The sequence below is a fragment of the Balaenoptera physalus genome (assembly GCF_965194825.1).
Source record: "Balaenoptera physalus genome assembly, chromosome: 1".
In the NCBI taxonomy this organism is placed as follows: Eukaryota; Metazoa; Chordata; class Mammalia; order Artiodactyla; family Balaenopteridae; genus Balaenoptera; species Balaenoptera physalus.
Window position 1 is genome coordinate 27227345 of NC_138882.1, and position 20250 is coordinate 27247594.

Sequence of the window (20250 nt, forward strand, 5' to 3'; positions counted from 1 at the left end):
GAACATACTTATGTTTTCATTTCTCATGGGTATACACCTAAAGGTGAAATTGCTGGGTCAAATGGCAACTCTATGTTGAATCTGCTAAGGAACTGACAGACTGCTTTCCACAGTGGCTGTATCATTTTATGTTCCCACCAGCAATGTCTAAGGCTCTAATTTCTCCACATCCTTGCAAACACTCAAAACACCACAAAAACACCATATCTTTTTTATTATAGCTATCCTAGTGGTAGGTGTGAAATAGTATCTCATTGTGGTTTTGGTTTGCAGTTCCCTAATGACTAACAATGTCGAGCATCTTTTCATATGCTTTTGACCATTTGTATATCTTTGGAGAAATGTTTATTCAAACCCTTTGCCCTTTTAAAAACTGGGTTGTTTGTGTTTTTGTTGTTGCGTTGTAAGAGTTCTTTTTATAGTCCAGACACGAGACCCTTATCGGATACTTGATTTGTAAACATTTCTCCCCTTCTTCTTGCTGATTATTACCGCCATCCACCCAGTGACGTTCTGACCCCCAGCCTGGGCTCACCCCAGGATACCTAGTGGTGCCCCTACTGCCTTCTCAGCAACTGGCACCATGCAGTTCCTCCCACTCACTTGTTAGTCAACCAACGCTTCCTCAGCTGAGCTGGGGCCAGCAATGGCGCCCCTGATAAACATGAACAGGTATGAGCCGCTTCCCATCCAGCAGGTCAACTGTCTGCACAGCTCAGTCCAACAGGCAGAGGTGGCCACAGTCTCTGCAGGGCACAGCAGACGGCTGCTCCAGGGCCAAGCAAAAGTCCAACATCCAGGGAGGGAGGGCATATGGACAGAGGTGTTTATCAGAGTTTTTAACTTTGGATGGGCACATAGTACTCTACTCAATGGGAATGTGACTTTTTTACAAGGTGCTATTTATATGAGCAATGAAACCCTGTTACCCAAAATAATTGTTTCTTACACAATATATTCCAGTAAGAGTAGAGTTGCACTGAGGAGGGAAAACCAGATGGGCTCCCTGGCCCTTTGCAGGGTCCCTGTTCTCTTGAGCTGGGCGGCCCCTGCCACTCCTTGGAACATAGTCTGAAAACTATTGATTGACCTGGAAGTTCTCTGTTAGTGAGAAAATTGGTATTGTAATTTTCTCTGTGGTAAAATTTTAAAAGGAAATATTTTTTCAAAGTATTTAGAGCCTTACACTGAGGTATTAATAGTAGCTGCTGGTGGGACCTCCCCCGTGGCGCAGTGGTTAAGAATCTGCCTGCCAATGCAGGGGACACGGTTTCGAGCCCTGGTCCGGGAAGATCCCACATGCCACGGAGCAACTAAGCCCGTGCACCTCAATTACTGAGTCTGTGCTCTAGAGCCCGCGAGCCACAACTACTGAAGCCCACGTGCCACAACAACTGAGCCCCCGTGCTCTAGGGCCCTTGTGCCACAACTACTGAGCTCGTGTGATGCAACTACTGAAGGTTTCGTGCCCAGAACCTGTGCTCTGCAACAGGAGAAGCCACCACAATGAGAAGCCAGCACACCGCAAAGTAGCCCCCATGCGCCACAACTAGAGAAAGCCTGTGCACAGCAACGAAGACCCAACGCAGCCACAAAAAAAAAAAAAGAAAAATAATAGTAGCTGCTGGGATTATGAATGTTTAACTTTTTTTCTTTTTGCCTTACTTTCCTTCCCCCTTTGTTTCCATCCCTCTCATTAAGGATGGATTAATTACGTAATTAAAGAAAGAAAGTGAGGGCAAGAGTAAGTGCTTATAGTGCAGATTTTAAAAAGCTCTTCCATTGACAGGGCACACTCACCCAGATGACCATCACTCCAGTAACGGCACCACCTCACTCAAATGAAAACGGCAGGCATCAATTATAAGCCCTGATGCCTTCACATGCCATTTCAAGATCATAAAATATTTAAAGCTCTCAGGCAAATCGAAGACATCAATTAAAATATTGAAAACAATAAGAACTATCATATAAAAGATACATCATAAAACCATTGCATACTGCTCTTTCAAAACAATGTCTTTGCCTCTAATAGTAAACACTAGAGGAAGATAAAGACTGGATATTGGCCTTCTTTGGTCCAATGGTCTTTACTGAGCAAGTCAAGGAGACCATGGTGAGAGACATCCACTCATTCGATTCTCTTACTCTCATCCCCTCTGCATTTCTCCACAAGTCTTTACCATCTTCGTTTGCAAATGTTCTCTTATTGTTTATGCTTTATTTATTTTCCCTAAATAAAGGGTAATTTGCATGAGGGCAGGAAGCAGAGACCTAAGGGAACACCACAGTTCTATATACGCAGAGGTAAATGGCCAGGCTCGGTGACTTTCATCTCAAAAGGAAATAGTTCCCCTGCATCTATTTCTTGGTTGCATTAGGAAAATAACTTCCTGTCTCCACACTGGAGGAGCCTGGTTTAGAGAATGAGACAGGCACATAAACTCTAATTTCAATATAGGTCCATAGAGATCAGGAAGGTTCCCTGAAGAAACTATAGCCATGAAAGGTAAGGAGGAGTTGACTTGTTTTAATTATCTGAGGGCAGAGGGTGTAGTGAGCCCAGAGACAGAGGGCCAACTAAGGCAGCCACTCGCTTCTCCATGAAGTCTCTTTGGAAGGAAAATAAGGTAATATCACTTTTATTAGCACAATAAAGTTCTAAGAGCCAACAGTCTACTAGTGAAAGTTTTATGAGCAGGAAAATAAATGCACTCATCCATTCATTTATTCACTCAATAAATGCATCAATAATACCTCCCATGTGCAAGGCACATGTGCTTTTATGTACATCTTATATGAGTAGAGATGTGCCTGGAATGCTCTCCCTCTAGATTTTTGCCTGGCTGATTTCATCATAACTTTTTGACTGTCAGATATTTTCTGGTTTATTTATTGTCTGTCTCCCCTGATCAGAATGTAAGATCTATGAGAGCAGGAAGCTTATTTTTACTGTCCCATTGTACTCAGTCACCTAGAACCATGCCAGGCAAGGCTCAATAAATATTTGTTGATATAACTAATTAATTAATTCATGAATATGAATATCATATATCTAGACAGAAAATGCCTACACATAGCCCTAAGAGATACAGAGCTTTGTATGAAAAGAATTCACTAATGAGGATGCACTTTTATTAATAGAGATAACATATTTCAATGCAGTAAAACAACTATTCACATATTTTGTTATGTGAATAGATATTGAAAACACTGTAATGGTGTTTGTCAACACACTAATGACTTCTGTATCTTCATAGGTGCCTTTTGGCCAGCAAGAGTTAAATAATAACTATCAAAAGCTGAATAATAGGCTCAACTTTAGTAATCACTTTTACATTGTCCTACTTGAGAATATAAACAATAAATTTAGAAGCCAGTAAAATAATGGGCTTCAGCTCTCTTGAAAATGCTTCCAGCTAAACAGGAACAGAATGTATCTCGAAATTCTTGAGCCAGTTATCAAATCAAGTATATATTGTATATCTATGTAAGAGAGAGAAAGAAAGAAAGAGAGAGCTAGAGACCGCATATGAAATTGTGCTGGGGAATACAGAAGGAAATGAGCATCTGAAAGTTACATAGATAAGATTTAAAATTATGCACTAATTGGCAGGAAATTATCAAACAGGGGAATTATCTCCATCTTGTCCCTCAGGAGATTGGGGATGGAGACTGTGGAATCAAAGTGGCACTATGCTTCAGACCACAGTGCTTCTCTAAACATGAACTCTTTGGCCAACCCTTGCCAATTCCTCCCCCATAACTTGAATCCATTGCTTTCTTTTCATGTCTTCCTGAACCAAATTCTCAGTCACCCCTATCTTGACTACTGCAATAGCCTAGCTCATCTGCCTTCTGCCTAATCCATTAGGACTGCCAGGTTTTCAGTATTTAAAATCCTTCAGGAAGCTCCCCCTGCCTACAAGATCTAAGCCTGGCTGACCCACCTTCCCTCCACAGTCCCCTGGGTTTAGCAACCCAAATCCTGAACTCTCAGAGTGTGTGGTGGGAAACACCCTTCTAGCTCCTCTAGTTCATCTGAATCCTCTTGGTTCTTTACAGGCCTAAGTCAAACCCCTTAAGACTCTCCCCCCCAACTCTAATCCACTGCGACCTCCACTTCCTTTGAACGCCTATAGAATTCCCTTCTGGTACTATTCATTTGGCATGTCTCCACAGACTACCTTTTGCATCTAGTTAATTGTGCGCATTTTATTCTTTTCGATGAGATCTTGAATTCCTAAAAAGCAGGGACTAGATTATCTCCCCCTCACAGGGTGAAGCACAGTACTATACACATTGCAGGTAGACAGTAAAAAAAGTTTTAATTAATTGTTTAAGTCAACTGGGTTTTGGATGTGTCGCAATAGGGCTGTAGATTGTCCATTTCACTAAAATAAACATGCATGGTGACAATGCCAATCAAACAAGGATAAAGAGAAGTATAAGTTTTTACAAGTCTGTGTGCCAGTTTTTAAAAGGCTTGGCTGATACAAAAGTCACTTGAAGGTGCTACTAGATACTCTTAGCTGTGCTTAGTCCCACCTGGAATTCAGGTAACCACAGAAAACATGGTTTAATTCTGGAGTAAAGGATAACTCTGATTAAGCCATGATAGTTCTTGCTACACGTAGGGAATGTTAATAATACATACTAAATATTAATAATACATACGAAATACCCGAAGACTATGCCAATCAATTCTGTTACCCATCAATCCCCCTTTTTTAATGGATACCACCGAAGAAAATTGAACCACAAAATCTCCACATTAAAGCCAAGTTAAGAGCTTGAGTATAATTTAGATGAGAGAAAAGGCATTTTCAAGTCTAGGCAGGCCATCCCTTCCTACCACTCTCCCCTGGGGACCAGTGCTTCTCTGTGTGCCACAATATGGGTGGTGTGTGTGTGTGTGTGTGTGTGTGTGTGTGTGATCTTTCTACCCTGAAACCTGGTGTTGGTGTTAAACTAGGGGGTCATGCTGGTGGGAGCAGGAGGGAGCCAGAGACTCTTCTTTATGACCCAGTTGGGGAAAGGCTTACAGCAAAGACACCCTTCTCTTTCTACCCCAGCTGATGTTAAAAGACAAAACAAAACCATACACACACACACACACACACACACACACACACACACACACACTACATATATATGATGTATGTATATATTAAAATATACATATTTTAAGTATATATACATATTTAAAAATAACTAGTTTAGCAAGTAGTTTCACTTGCTAAAGCAATAAGAAGTATTTCCCCTGCAAAAACCCTTAATTTAACTCTCCAAGGCAAACTGCTAAAAAAGCACAGCTGGCAAAAAACCAAACCAAACCATAGTGTATAACTGAGCTTTATCGGCAGTTCTACCCCCAGAATTTACAACTTTATAATAAAGAGAAATGTCACTCAACTCAATAACAAGGGCTCCCCCCGGCCCAACCCCTGGTCTCTTTAAGATATAAGAATTTCAAACAGTAACTTTCTAAACCCGAGTTCCCTCTTTTGGCAAACAGCTCCCTTCTTTTCAGCAAAAGCTTCCTTATCTTTTTGTTCTTTTCTCTAACCTCTTTGGGTTTTCGTACAAATGGCATATGACTCCTGGGACATTTTGCAATGAAGTTCCACTCTCAGGAGAGTGAAACACTACTACCCCAATGGGTTGCCACCTGCTCTATAAAAAGAGCCTGGATGAAGGTAATTACCTCTTTTGTGAGGAGAGCACAGGGAAGGGGGTCTGCAGAAGTGAGGTCTTGGTAAGGGGACAGAAGGACACAGATACTCTCCCTCTCTCGCCTTCTCAGACCAAGGACCACCTCTGCTGGGTTGTCTATCAGTAACCAAGGAAAGGTGGTTTATGTTAACTCCCCAGGGCAGATCCTTTGTGGAGGATAAAAATGTCCTCATGATGGCGGGATGGGGAAGGGTGAAAGGCAGAAATGAAGTTGGCGTGGAAGTTTCTGATGATTCCAAATCATTAGAAAGGAATTTAGAGAATTCTATGTTGGTGCTACCCATCCCCAATGCCCACCCCTCCTCCTGGGGAAGTTCAAAGGTATAGGTGACTCGATAGGTCAAAGGACAAACACTTCAGGAGTGTTCTACCTGTTTCTCACTTACATTTCACAAAGGTACCTGGCTCTAACACATGATGTAAGCCATTATTAAAGGCAGGGGCCGCGGGCATGAGAGCCATTGCTAATCAGTTTTAGGCCAGACTGATTAAAATATCAGCCTGGTGGCACCTCTTAGGAATTCAGATCCAGTGGTTTCCATCTCAGAGCCACACGAGGGAGAAAGAACTGGGAAACAAAGGCCTCCTTTTGTTTGCAAATGCTCCAGCACCAAATACAGATGTGCTCCAGTAATAAAGGAAAACCCTTTTCTCAAGGAACCAGATTTTTATCTCAAACTCTCACAGCAACCAAAAACCAGTATTTTAAGAAATGACACACAACAGGCATTACCACCTACACAAAGCTCCATGAAGCATCATCCTAATGATTAAACTGAAAACACAGAATAAATAGCTTGCATCATCCTTTGAAAAATTTTTAAATTGAGGTATAATTGATATGTAATAGTATAGTAGTTTCAGATGTAAACAGTGATTCAATATTTGTATATATTGCAAAATGATCACTGCAATAAGTCTAGTTAACGTCCATCACCATGCATACATTTTTTTTCTTGCGGTGAGAACTTTTAAAATTTATTCTCTTAGCAACTTTCAAATACGCAATACAGTATTATAACTATAGTCACCATGCTGTCCGTTAGATCCCTGTCATTTGTTTTACCTTTTGACCCTGTTCACCCATTTTGGCTACTCCCCACCCCTAGCTCTGGCAACCACCAATGTGTTCTCTGCATCTATGAGATTTTGGGGTTTTTTTTAAGATTCCACATACAAGTGAGATCATACAATATTTGTCTCACTTATCTGACTAATTTCACTTGCATAATGCCCTTAAGGTCCACTCAGGTTGCAAATGGCAAGATTTCCTTCTTTTTTATGGCTGAATAATATTCCACTGTATATATACACCACATCTTCTTTATCCATTCGTCCATTAATGAACACTTAGATTGTTTCCATATCTTGGCTATTGTACATAATGCTGCAATGAACATGGGGGTGCAGATATCTTTTTGAGTTAGTGTTTTCACTTTCTTTGGATAAATATCCAGGAGTGGAACTGCTAGATCATATGGCAGTTCTATTTTTAATTTTTTGAGGAACCTCCATACTGTTTTCCATGGTGGCTGCACCAATTTACATTCCCGCCAACAGCGCACAAGGGGTCCTTTTTCTCCACATCCTTGCCAATACTTGTTATTTTTTGTCTTTTTGGTAATAGCCCTTCTGACAGGTGTGAGGAGATAGCTCATTGTAGTTTTGATTTGCATTTCCCTAGTGATTAGTGATGTTGAGCATCTTTTCATGTACCTGTTGGCCATCTGTATGTCTTCTTTGGAAAAATGTTTATTCAGATCTTCTGCCCATTTTTCAGTAGATTGTTTGGGTTTTTTTGCTATTGACTTGTATGAGCTCCTGATACACTTTGGATATTAACCTCTTATTAGATATATGATTTGCAAATATTTTCTCCCATTCAGTAGGTTGCCTTTTCATTTTGTTGATGATTTTCTTTGCTGTGTAGCTTGCATCATCTTGATCACTACTTTTTCCTTCATTCTTTTATACCACCCATCAGGTGGTGTAACTATTTCGTATTTAGGAGAATTTATTTTATTATGGAATGCTCAAAATATTAGTGTCTAGGTGAATTCTCAGATAATTACAACTGTCCTAGTTCCAAAGCTTCATAACTTCCAGTCTTACATCTTTTGAATAAAAACAGTCATTTTAAAACAGAAACAGACTCACAGACTTAGAGAATGAACTTATGGTTACCAGGGGGAAAGGATGGGGGGAGGGATAGATTGGGAGTTTGTGATTGACATGTACACACTGCTGTATTTAAAATAGATAACCAACGAGGACCTGCTGTATAGCATAGGGAACACTGCTCAATATTCTGTAATAACCTAAATGGGAAAAGAATTTGAAAAAGAATAGATACATGTATATGTAAAACTGAATCACTTTGCTGTACACCTGAAACTAACAGAACATGGTTAATCAGCGATACTCCAATATAAAATAAAAAAATTTTTAAAAACCAGTCATTTTTACCATTTTAAGCAGAGTGGTACATTGTTGGCCCCAAGACCCCAAGTGACTTTATTATCTAAATGAATGCAAAACTAAAGCTGAGGGTTAGGTAAGCCTTCTTCTTTAAGGGAACGCCAATAATTTAAGGAGCCAGAGAATTTTTAAAGCCTTTATGAGAAAAGTCAATCAAGCATTTAAGTCAAGATCTTCACAATTGTCTGCCTACACATTTGTCTTTCATTCAGTAAACCAAGTAGAGGAAAAATGTTTTTGGTTTAATATCGTTCCCTTCCTTCCTATGGTTGATTTTACTTACTTGTAAATCCCAGCCACAATTTTCCTTTAAATAGCCGTCACTTTAAACGCTCCCTTGAAATAATGTAGGGGTATAATCTATTCACCTGATCCTTCCTTCTAAAGGGCTGACTTATTCTTTTGTTATGTAGAAACAAGAAAAGAAGCGCCTGCTTACTGCACATTTGACCTGTGTACCCATGTGCTGGCCATTTGTTCATTCAGCTGTTACAGGCTTCAGGGAGTGCACATGCCCAAGGTTTTTCCATCTAGGAAAAAGCTATTCCCATCAATCTCCCTCAAGAACTCTTACCCTTGGAGAAAGAAGTAGTACATTTGGAACATATTCTGAATGTAGAGCCAACAAGAGTTGCTGATGGATTGGACTGGGAGGGAAGAGATGAGGAACACAGAGGAGTCACAGATGATCTAGGCTTCTGAACTACACAAAGGAATGGAAATGGTGCCATTTACTGGAACAGAAAAGAAGATAATTGTTCTTAAGACTCTGATGAAAAGACGTAAGAGAAACTGAGTGAAAACAAGACATACTTAGAGACTAAGGTACTTAGAGACTGTGAGAAAAAGAAGAAGCCTTTGTTTCCTCCTCCATATTTGCTGCCCTATCAACTGTCGGCATAAGTTCTGCTTCATCAAAACCCTGACCCAGTTCTGTCCCTAGCCTTTCTTCCCCTGATGCTAGAACTCTGCTCTGCTCTGTTCTTGCCCTTTCTTCCTTGCAGGGCTGTTGTGAGGACTACAGGGTATGAATAGAGCACCTAAAAGAATTTTTGCATCTAAAAAAAAAAAAAAAAAAAAAACTCTCACCCTGAGAGGTCCAGAGATGGGCTGAAAGGACTGCAAAACTCTCCGAAAACATATGCAACATTTTGCATGTTTGGGCATTTTTCTGAGGAGCAGGCTTACTGTTCTCCTTAGATGCTCCCGCTGGGGGTCTTCCATGTTGCCCTCTAGGTCCCTCCCCAGCATCCCCCTCCTCAGTGCCAGGAGTGGACTGATGCACACTGCATGGACAGACAGACTGCCTTCTGGTTGCAGGATGATGGGACACTCCGAAGGAGATGGGAGAGGACAGGGCTTTGGGGGCCACAGAAGGCTGGCCGTGTGTCCCAGCTGATGGTCCCAGCTCTTGTCAGGGGCCCTCCCTCTCTGCGTGGTGCTAGCAGCACCCCCTGCTTGCCCTCAGGCCTGCCCATGGTAGGAGCACGGGGTTCCCAGCTCAAGGATCATCCCTCATGGTTTCTCTACACCTGCCACAGCTTCATCAACAGCCCCCTTTTAAACTGTTTACTCTACAGACTGTGCCATCTTTTTTCTGCCAGGACCCCAAGAATGTTTAAGTGGTTGATGACCCTAAGGGGTTATGAATATTTGTATGTTAAAGGAATCCGTACAAATTTGAAGGAAATTGAACCTAGAAAAAACTAAAAATCGAGTCTCCAGGTAACTGGGCAGAAAACCCAAAGACGGCTGCTCTGTGGTTCCTTCCCATCCTTTGGTTGATGCTACGATCTCTCTACCCCCAGTGCCTTGATATGAACCCCAAGCACTAGGCGCGGGTGCTCCTGCTGGAGCATCAATGCTGCTTTCCCCTCTCACCTGAGTGTGAGTCTAGGCTAAGAGGTAACAGCTTCACAGGCAGTTTCCTTAGGTCTCACCTGTGAAACTAAGACAAGAACAGTCCACAGCCCATAGGATGCTGGAGGGAGAGATGCGGTCCTGCAGGTAACCTGTGGGCCTGGTGCCTGGGTGGCCGGCAGCCCCGTGCACCTGTGCTGGGCTCCCATCTGTCAGCCAGTCCCATCCTCGTGCTCTGCACCATGGCACTGCCCTCTGCTCACCTGGCCCCCTTGATCAGTGAACTGCTTTCGATGTAATTTGCTATATTTGATATTGGTGTCTTCTCTAGGACACAACTTTGGGTGTTTGTCTTCTGGATACTGGCACCACAAAGGAAACACCCTGGGCTGGGCACGTGCATGCATACCCCTGCACACGCGTGCACTCACAGATGGGGGAAATGGACCCGCTTGGCTCTGTCTGGCCCACCACCTCCTGAGGCATCCAGCCACCCCCCATCACTGCTTTAAAGACAACCCAGAGCTGTCTCCGACAGATCAACTGTGGCATGTTTGGAACCAGATACCAGCACACTTTTCTGAATGTGCATTTAGCTCTTGGTGTTTATTTCCTGCTACTGACTTATGCTCCTTTCATCCGACTTGCGCCAGAGAGACAGGAACTGGCACAAGTTTGAGGAAAGACTAGAAAGGGTGGGACGGCGTGATTAAGCGTGGTCAGAGGAGGACCTCAGGTCACGTGTTCCTGAGGAGGGGGAGGTAATGATTTTGAAAGCTCTGTGGTACAGCAATAAAACATCACTAATTGAGGAATGAATCATTTAAAAAAAAATCATTACGGGGAAGCCTTAGGCAACAGACCTCACAGCACAATATCCCCAGGTAGGAAATGAGTAAGATGGATTGTCTCTGAGGTGTGTGTATATGGTGGAATCCTACTCCCACCTCCATCCCCAGTTTCCTGTAACAGAGTCACACTACACTCAGAGTACACGACACCGTCCTGGGTCTGCCTCCTCTTCTCTCTTTAATCACGATCCAGACAGACTGTTGGTCCCCAGAGGTGGGCCAGTGGTAGCTGCACCACATGAGTGGAGAATGTGCTGGACTCCCAGGTCCCAGAACAGCCCGATCTAGAGTAATTTCTGCAACCACTGATTGCATAGTCCCAGGAAGTCTGTGAACTTCCTGATGGTGCAAATGCCTTCAGCTCTATGACTTTGCTTCTGTTACCTTACTGAGCACTCTAGCCCCCAGCTGCCCATTCCAGCTAGGAAGAAATAAAACCCACCCCAATACTGAAGTATATATACATGGGACACACAAGATATCATGGGACTCTGAAGGCTTTTGTGGTCTGCCACACCATTGCATGGATCCTGACTTTACCGTTACTCAGCTGTGAGATCTGGAAAGTTGCTTAACCTCTCTAAGCCTCAGTTGTCTGTTCTATAAAATGGGAATAATAATCCCTATCTCATGGGGTTGGCATGAGGACTGGATATGGTCATATATGTAATGGGTTGAGTGCAAGGAATAAATAGGAACTGATATGGCTCTTACTGACCAACAATGGCATCCAAATGCTCTGGGTCCTTCTGAAAACGGCACCATTGGGGAGCATGGGTGGAGGACAGAGGGAGCTTCCTCAGCATCATGTGACCCATCTCATATTGCTTGCTATCCAGTTGTCCATTCTGTTCCATTTATGTGTGTTTGGTATCAAGCCTTATCTCCCCAACCTGGTCATAAGCGTTGGGCAAGAGTTGTCTCTCTGTGTCCCCCAGAGCCTGTCTCAGTAGATGTGACTCATTAGTTTATTCACATTGATTCTTTCACAGGAGGCACTGGGTAAAGGTTGAGAGGGCAGCCTCTAAAGTATGTCCACTGGAGTTCAAATCCCAGCCCTAAAGGACTTAGGGCCACTAACTTTACATTCTGTGCCTCAGCTTCCCCAGGTGGATACTGTGAGCACAAAGGAAGATGGTGTCTGTAAAACACTTCTTAGAAGAGAGACTGACACTTGAAAGCCACCCAGTAAACATTGGGTCTTATCACTTACACTGTGGGTACACCGTGAATACACAGTGAAGATGCTACCGAAGGTCCACTGCCATGACCATCACCTCCTCTTACTCCTTCAAAGCAGGAGTCCATTCCTGGCTTTGATGTACTGGCTGAAATACTCCATAATGTAAAATATGCCTAGTCTATATGTTTTAAGAAGTCACCACAAAACTTGACTTTAAAACACTTTGGAGATTAACTTTAAAAAAATATATTATCTAGGGAAAAGCATAAGCATGTCTGTGTAACAGCATTCTTTCAGTATGTCTTGAAGCCATTCCATTTGCTCAGGTTTTGATGTAACTCCATTCTCAATGGTCTTCCTGAGGAATAAGGTAGATTCCGTGGAGTTCTACAAAATTCTTCCACCACTACCAGTTAAAATCTCCTGTCTTCAAGACACCTAAAATCAAATTCCTGAGGCAATAGTGCAATCATATGAATATCTGCATTCCATCTCCACTAATACCTCGTCCTTGTCTGGAAAGAGCTCCACTCGGAGCACCACTCCAGTGGCCAACACGACCGAGACCACGGATGCAAGTGGAAGATGGAACGTGGAGCCCTCTGCTTCCCTGAGAACCACTGGGCAGTGTCCCCGGGAGGCTCCCCTCAGCTCTAGTCAAGGCTCAAGCAGCTCGAGGTAATTGGAATGAAAGATGGGTATTAATTTCTTTCCTCCTCAGTGAGCTTCTCTCAACAAATTACCACTGACCATTGTCGGCTGAGCGCTAGCCTTGCAGAACACATTATTAGCCAATCTCATTGGTTATAAGATGGCGAAAACTCAGCTGACTCTGAGAAAGCAGAACCGAAGAGTCAGTCCAGATTTTAGCACATCACCCCTCAGCAATCCAGGCTTCTAACGGGTCCCCAAACGTTGCCTGAAAATTGAGGTGAGAGTACATTTTCCTGAATGTCTGCTTAGCCATGACAGGGAAGATGGCTATTGGATGCTTCGTGTCCTCAATGAATGGGCAGGCTCTTGGTTTCCATGCAGATTCTTTAATGAGAATGAAAGGAACTAGACCCTAGAAGTGCAGGGTTGGGTCTTCAGCTCTCCCAGGCAGAGCAAGCTGCTTTCCTTGGGTTCCCATCAACCTTGCTCCTCTCTGCAAGGGCTCTTCTGGGGTATCTGACGTTGGTAACTTTGTGTGCAAGATTTGTTTGCATGTCTGCCTCCCCCTCTTCTCAGAAGCAGGGGCCTGCTTCCGCCTTCTCCATCTTTGTATCTTCTGTTCTGAGCGCAGAAGTTTTCAAGAAAAGTCTGTTGAATGGATTTGGGCCATTATGGCCAAAATAACTCTGAATGGGTGGCATCATTTGAGAGCTGTGCAGATACTCCCACACAGACGCCATGGCACCATGCCCCCTGCCGCTGGAAGAAAAGGCAGGCTGTCCATATTGTCTGCCTTTCTTCTACAAAATATACACCTTTTCCTCACAACTCTCCTTTACCAAATGACTTTTCAAGAGCTTTCCTACACTGGAATTCTCCGAAGGCTTTTTCTTGCTACTCTTTCTGCAAAGAGCTAAGCGGTAAATATTTTAAGTTATATGGTTTCTGTCCAGCTGCTCAGCTCCAGTGTTTTTATGCCAAATCAGCCACAGACAATCAATAAACAAATGGGGTAGCTGTGTTACAACGAAATTTTATTTTCAAAAACAGGAGGCTTTGGGCTGGACTTGGCCCTTGGGCCATACTTTGCTAACTCCTGATCTGAGAGAAAAATGATCCGGAGAGAACATGATAAACTCATTCTGCTTTAAGAAAACTCTGAAGATAACTCTGGAGAGAATTAATTCTAGGGCATTCCTTGACTTCCTCATTCTACCATAGGTCACAGGCAGAAAAAAGAATTAGCGGGAGGGGGAGACACCCTGAATCGTAGATTTTACATGACGCTGCAACCTGGATCACAAATCCAGATTTCAGAGGTTTTCATCCTTTTATGTGCTGTAACAGAGCACGGGAATGCAGCCCCAGATCTGCAGGATTGGGTTTTATCTCCCTCTCACATCTCTTTCGGGCTTTGCTGCTTTCTTTAGTTCTCTTACAGTTCAGGTGACCCCAAAGAACCCAGTCATTCTTTTATCGACTCAGTCAGTCCTGAGGTCCTTTATGGCAAGGTCATATTCACTTCTGTATTTCACCCCATCCTCCTGGGAATGACAGCGCCTCGCATACAGAGGATGTGCCATGCACGCAGTGGAGTAGGTGTCACTGCCCTCTTAAGGAAGGTATAAGGCATGTGGCTTTGTGGACTCTCAGAATATTCCAAAGTAGATAAGGCTGAACACAGGTAAGATAACATAAACCTGGAACTCCAACCACTGCTCTGAAGGCAGCTTAGAAAGATTCAAAAAATAGTTGGGTAGGGATGGAAGAGGAGTTAGAAACCCAATCTGAAAACAACGAAACCAAAAGAGGGGTGGTACGTGGACAGCTGGACTTAACCAGAAACATAACCGATGAGCCCACTTCGTCTTTGTGTCTTTCCAGCACACAGGATGGAAATAATGGGCTGTTTGCAAACAAAATGCAGAAAGAGGAAACGCTCAACCTCAAGCTGTAATTAGTTTGTCAGTGCCGTGTGTCTGTGATGTGTGTACAAAGAGCAACACACTCCTGCTGAAGAGCCTCCTCTTCCACCTCTGCCTTCTCTTTCCAAAACGGGCTTGAACAGTAACAGGCAAATGGAAGGCAGGCTTCAGCCGACCATTTTGTAAGCCTGACTCATGACACCGTCCTATCAACTGAGCTTGAAGGCCACGAATAGTTTCACCATCAGCTGTTCCAAACACTGATGGAAGTAATAACACCAGGAAAATTATAGCGTAGGGAGATTTAATTCCATGCCCTTATTTGTAGGCGAAGGATGCTTAACATCTCTTCTCACTGGGCTCACGTCATATTTGATGAATAGTCAAACGTGATTGTACCAGTAGCATTTTCACTGAAAATTGCAGTGATTACTCATTAGTAAATGAGGGGCCTTGGGCAAAGAATCTGGTCAGAAGACTGAGTACCATGTTACCGTCAGATGTAACATATTAATCCTGAAATGTGGCACTTAGAATGGGGATTAAAGTGCTGCAATTAAAACTGACATGATTATATCCATGACTACTCCTAAAAAAATTATTTGACCTTTCTATTGAGAGCTGTCTACCCTAGACTAAAAGAAACTAAAAGCACATGAAGATATAGCTTCATACCTTTCCACACAGGTGGAGACAGAGAGACACTGAACAGAGACAACATGGCCAGCACGATGCATCCAGAGCCTGGGATTTAGCCTGCAGTCAGTCACTGATCCGTGGACCTTGAGCAAATTAAGCAACGATTCTGTTTCTTCTTCCCGATCTGCAGACAGTAATACTCTAGTAAGGTTGCTCCCTTCTTCAGAGGTTTCCCGTCAGCTAATAGCTGATGTCTTTGTACCAGTGAAGCGTAAAAATGAGGTGAGGATTAAATGTGTTGAATCACGTAAAAACCCTTAGAACATTTCCTGGCCCACAGTAAGCACTCAGAAAATATTTACTGGTGCTATTTATGTAAGTGTCCATGGGGAAGACTCAAGCATTTATATAATACCTTAAAAACATGAAAAATAATTTTCTAATTTCTAGAAAAGAAGGAGATGCACCTACCTATGACTCAGCAATTCCATTGCTACCCTAGAGAAACTCACAAGTGGACACAAACAACAGCATTCGTTGAAGCAACATTTGCAAACGCAAAATACTGGAATGACCACCAATGGGAGAGTGGATAAATAAGCTGTGAAATTTCCATAAGATAGAATAGTATTAAAATGTTTGATACAGCCACTATGGAGAACAGTATGGAGGCTCCTCAAAAAACTAAAAATAGAACTACCATATGATCCAGCAATTCCACTCCTGAGCATATACCCAGAGAAAACCATAATTCAAAAAGATACATGTATCCCAAAGTTCATTTGCAGCACCATTTACAATAGCGAGGACATGGAAGCAACCTAAATGTCTATCAACAGAGGAATGGATAAAGAAGATGTGGTACATACATATAATGGAATATTACTCAGCCATAAAAAGGAATGAAATTGAGTTATTTGTAGTGAGGTGGATGGACCTAGAGTCTGTCATACAAAGTAAAGTAAGTCAGAAAGAGAAAAACAAATATTGTATATTAACGTATATATGTGGAATCTAGAAAAATGATATAGATGAACTTATTTGCAAAGCAGAAAGAGAGACACAGACGTAGAGAACAAACGTATGGATACCAAGGGGGAAGAGGGGATGGGATGGATTGGGAGATTGGGATTGACACATATACAGTACTATGTATAAAACAGATAACTAATGAGAACAGACTGTATAGCACAGGGAACTCTACTCAATGCTCTCTGGTGACCTAAATGGGAAGGAAATCCAAGGAAGAGGGGATATATGTATACCTGTGGCTGATTCACTTTGCTGTATAGCAGAAACTAACACAACATTGTAAAGCAACTATATGCCAATAAAATAAATAAATAAATAAAATAAAATGTTTGTATCCCCAAAACATATTAAATGAGAAAAGAAATGCTGCAATAGGAAACTTACAGTATGATCCATTTATAAAAGGGTTAAAAATGTAAAACAATCTTTCATATGCTTACAGATACATGCCTGTGTCATAAAAGTATAAAACATGTGCTCAAATAAAAAAGTACCATATTCAGAATATTTGGCAAGAATAGCTACTTCTGGAGAAGAAGAGGAATGATATAGAAGAAGGGAATACAGGGGGCTTTAACTATTCTGTGATGTTTTACTTCTTTAAAAAAATGATCAGGGAAAAAATGATAAAACCCTATTTGGTAAAAGTCTTTCTTATATCATTCTGTTAACATTTTACATTAATAAAATATTGTTTAATTGGAAAAAATTCTGAGCTCTACTTTTGTTTTGATTTGTAAAATTTGTTCTCTCTGATGTTCTGCTAGCCTGAGGTCATATATATGAATATAGTTTACTTTTTCTCTTCCATCTTTCTTTTCTGGGACAATCCATTATAAAAGAATAAGTTCCTTATGATAACTCCTAACAGACTAAAAATTCTCATTTTAGCTTTACTAACCAACATTGTACATCAACAACATATTTAGATAATGAATCATTCTCTCATTAAAAAGAATTTATGTAGCCCCTTGTATAGATAGCTCTGTTCCAGGTACAAAGGCTGAGAAATGAAAACAGTGTTAATTATAAAAGGATACCAGCTATTGTAGCTTCATTAAAATTAAAATATTTTGGTAACTTAGTTCATACTTCATAATAATAGAATTTTAGAGTTCTTAAAAATCACTAAGAAACACCAAAACACCCTAATGGAAGGATGAATGAAAAACACAGAAAAATTTTAGCAGAAGAATTTAAATGGCTGATGAAGACATGCAAAACATTCAACTAAATAAGCAATAAAACGAACAAAATTTAAAATGAGATATCATTTTAAGCTATCAAATGGCAAAAGTAATATTCAATATTGGCGTAGGTTCAGGAAAATGGGCACTTAGTACATACTGCCAGTGGGTAGTTTGGCATTATGTATCAAGGGCCTTAAAAATATGGATACACTTTGACCCAGTGATTCTCCTACTAGGATTATATACTAAGGAAATAACAGAAGATGTGCACAAAGATTTATGTGCAAAGATATTCACTAAAGCCTCATTTATCATAGCAAAACAACTAAACATGTAACAATAAGGTATTCATTAAATAAAATATTATCCACATGATATAATAATTTTCAGTCGTCATACATATTTTCATATATTTTTCAATTTATATTAAATGACATGGACAAATGTTCAAGAGATAATGTTAGTGGAGAAAGGATACAATACCGCATATACGCATGAATCCAATTCTGCAAAATAACTGCATGCATTGGAGAAAGACTGGAAGAAACACTCTAAAAAGCCACTAGTGATTTTCTCTGGCTCCTGAGATCATGGGTATCTTCTTGCTTTATAAACTTTTTATAATCTTTTTCAAATATTTTTCAATGGGCCTATTTTATAATTAGCCTAAAACACAAACGATCAGATAATTACAGAAATTGAGACCTAGGAAGGACCTTCATTTTTATAGATGGGGAGACAGTGGCCGTACGGGCTCCTGGCCTGGGCAGCCATGTCCGGCGGGAGCCCCGGAGAAGAGCAGCAAGGCCTCTGCTGGGCCCCAGTGGTCCTGCCAGAACAGAACTGCCAGACTCCGTGAACGAGCGTGCTGGGCAATGCCCATGCTCTCTCACTTCCGGAATATTTATCCACTTGTATGCAGTTGGGCCTATCACAATGATTGGTAAATCATTGGTAAATAGATATTTACCAATGATAAATAGATATTTTATTTCTCTTGACGTCACCACCTTAAGGATTGCTTTATAATACAAGCTGCAACTGAAAATAGAAAGTAACAAAACAAACAAAAAAAAGAAAGTAACATAGTATAGTTTTTAAAAAGTAACTGATGTTTCAGAAGTTCAGAAATACTTAAAATCAAGCAAAGAGTGATGGCAAGAGATTGGAGATCAATGCAAATACGGTACTGAGCCAGCTTCGAGCAGACCCACAAACAGTCCAGTGAGGAGGGGCCAGAGGGTTCCCTAGCAGGAGGGTGATGAACAAGTATTTAATGTTTAGGTGCTTTAAAAAACCTTACTCACAACATCTAGTGCTTATTTCACCTTGAACTCAAACATTTGTCCCAAGTAAGTTTGTTATAATCTGAAGTTGAGACTCTAGTTTTACAGAGTGGATATGAGATATCTAGGCATTTATCCATGTTGGAAAACAAAGCCCAGCTTGAGAGTTATTTTCATTTAAAGAGAGTTCCCACAATTCTTACAATAGAAAGGAGATTAAAAAGGAGAAAGAAAAAAAGACTGTTGGGGGGTGGGGCAACCTTCTCTTCTAGGGCTGGTGGCTCCCCTGATAGAGAACTAGGGCAGTTTCTAGGGCAGATCAGATCCTTTCCATTGAAGCCTCCTCAATAGTTTTCTCAATGTTTGCCTGAAGCAGGGGCTTGCTGACAAAGTGCATTGTATGAAGCCTCCCAATGGAAGGTATCAAAGGAAAATACCAAGTTTTGTTCAGCCAGGGCTTTCCTGATCTGTTATTGATGCCTCTGAACACCTCAGAAGGAGACAAAGGGAAGAAAACCTGATGTACCAAAATGCACTTTTTCTCCCCATTCACATAACAAGGCGTACAGAGAGAAGCATGAATGCATTCGGAAGGGGCTGGTAAGGCCAAAACTGAGCCATATTTTATTTCCACCCGTCTTCAGATTTACCTCCCTGAATGCTCCAAGACACAGACACGAGAACCACTTAGAAGAAAAGTAAGAAGCCAGTCTCAAATGCTGCGGAACTGCTTGAATGAAGCCAGGCTAATTAATGTAGAGGCTGTAAGAGACTCGACTCTGTAAAGTGCAGCAAAACAATTCCCTTCTCTCATACAACTTCCAGGAGCTCAAAAACGAGGCCCAGGATCTTGTTGTTAAAGCCAAAATTTTGAACTATTTGACTCGGCTGAATCGTCGAAATCAACGAATTGGCCTTCCTCCAGCTCACATCCTTCACACCAGTGCAAGTTTCAGCTCCCTCACAGGGTACCACATTCAGCCCAGAGCTTACTCGAGTCTGCCCATCCTAAAACCTCAGGTGGGTTTGTGGCCCATGTGGTGCTTACACGTAATGAGGCTATTCACTGTAATTTTGATTTACACAATTTCAGAATGATACCATTTCCACATGGAAGTATACTGAGGCTGTTGCTATGTCAGTACTTAGAAGTAAAGCAATGAACATTTTTAACTTAATAGGCATAATTATTCCAACTTCTTCCAAAGTCTTTGGGCCTCAGTTTCATCACTGGTAAATTGAGGACTTGCTAGCATCTCAAGCTCCCCCCTACAGTTTGTGATTCTGATATGAGACAAGGTAGAATGCAGGTCAAGAAACATTAAACAAGACAAATGACACTGTAGCACTAAAAGCCACAATGCACAACAAAAGTATAACGTTTATGAATTCTTTTGCATCAAATACATGGCAACC

General features: G+C 41.6%; 1 protein-coding gene across 3 annotated transcripts in view; it reads right to left on the bottom strand.

Annotated features, from left to right (window-relative positions):
* The window catches only part of KIF26B (kinesin family member 26B), a 500555-nt gene that overhangs the window by 208403 nt on the left and 271902 nt on the right, over window positions 1-20250 (bottom strand). Inside the window, exon 1 of one of the 3 annotated variants that reach the window (XM_082469762.1) lies at window positions 8789-18503. The exons of the other annotated variants lie outside the window; for them this stretch is intronic. Within the exon in view, the coding sequence (XP_082325888.1) occupies window positions 8789-8820 (32 nt within the window). The 5' untranslated portion in view covers window positions 8821-18503. Of the gene's footprint in view, window positions 1-8788; window positions 18504-20250 lie in introns of those variants that run through there. 3 annotated transcript variants of the gene reach the window in all.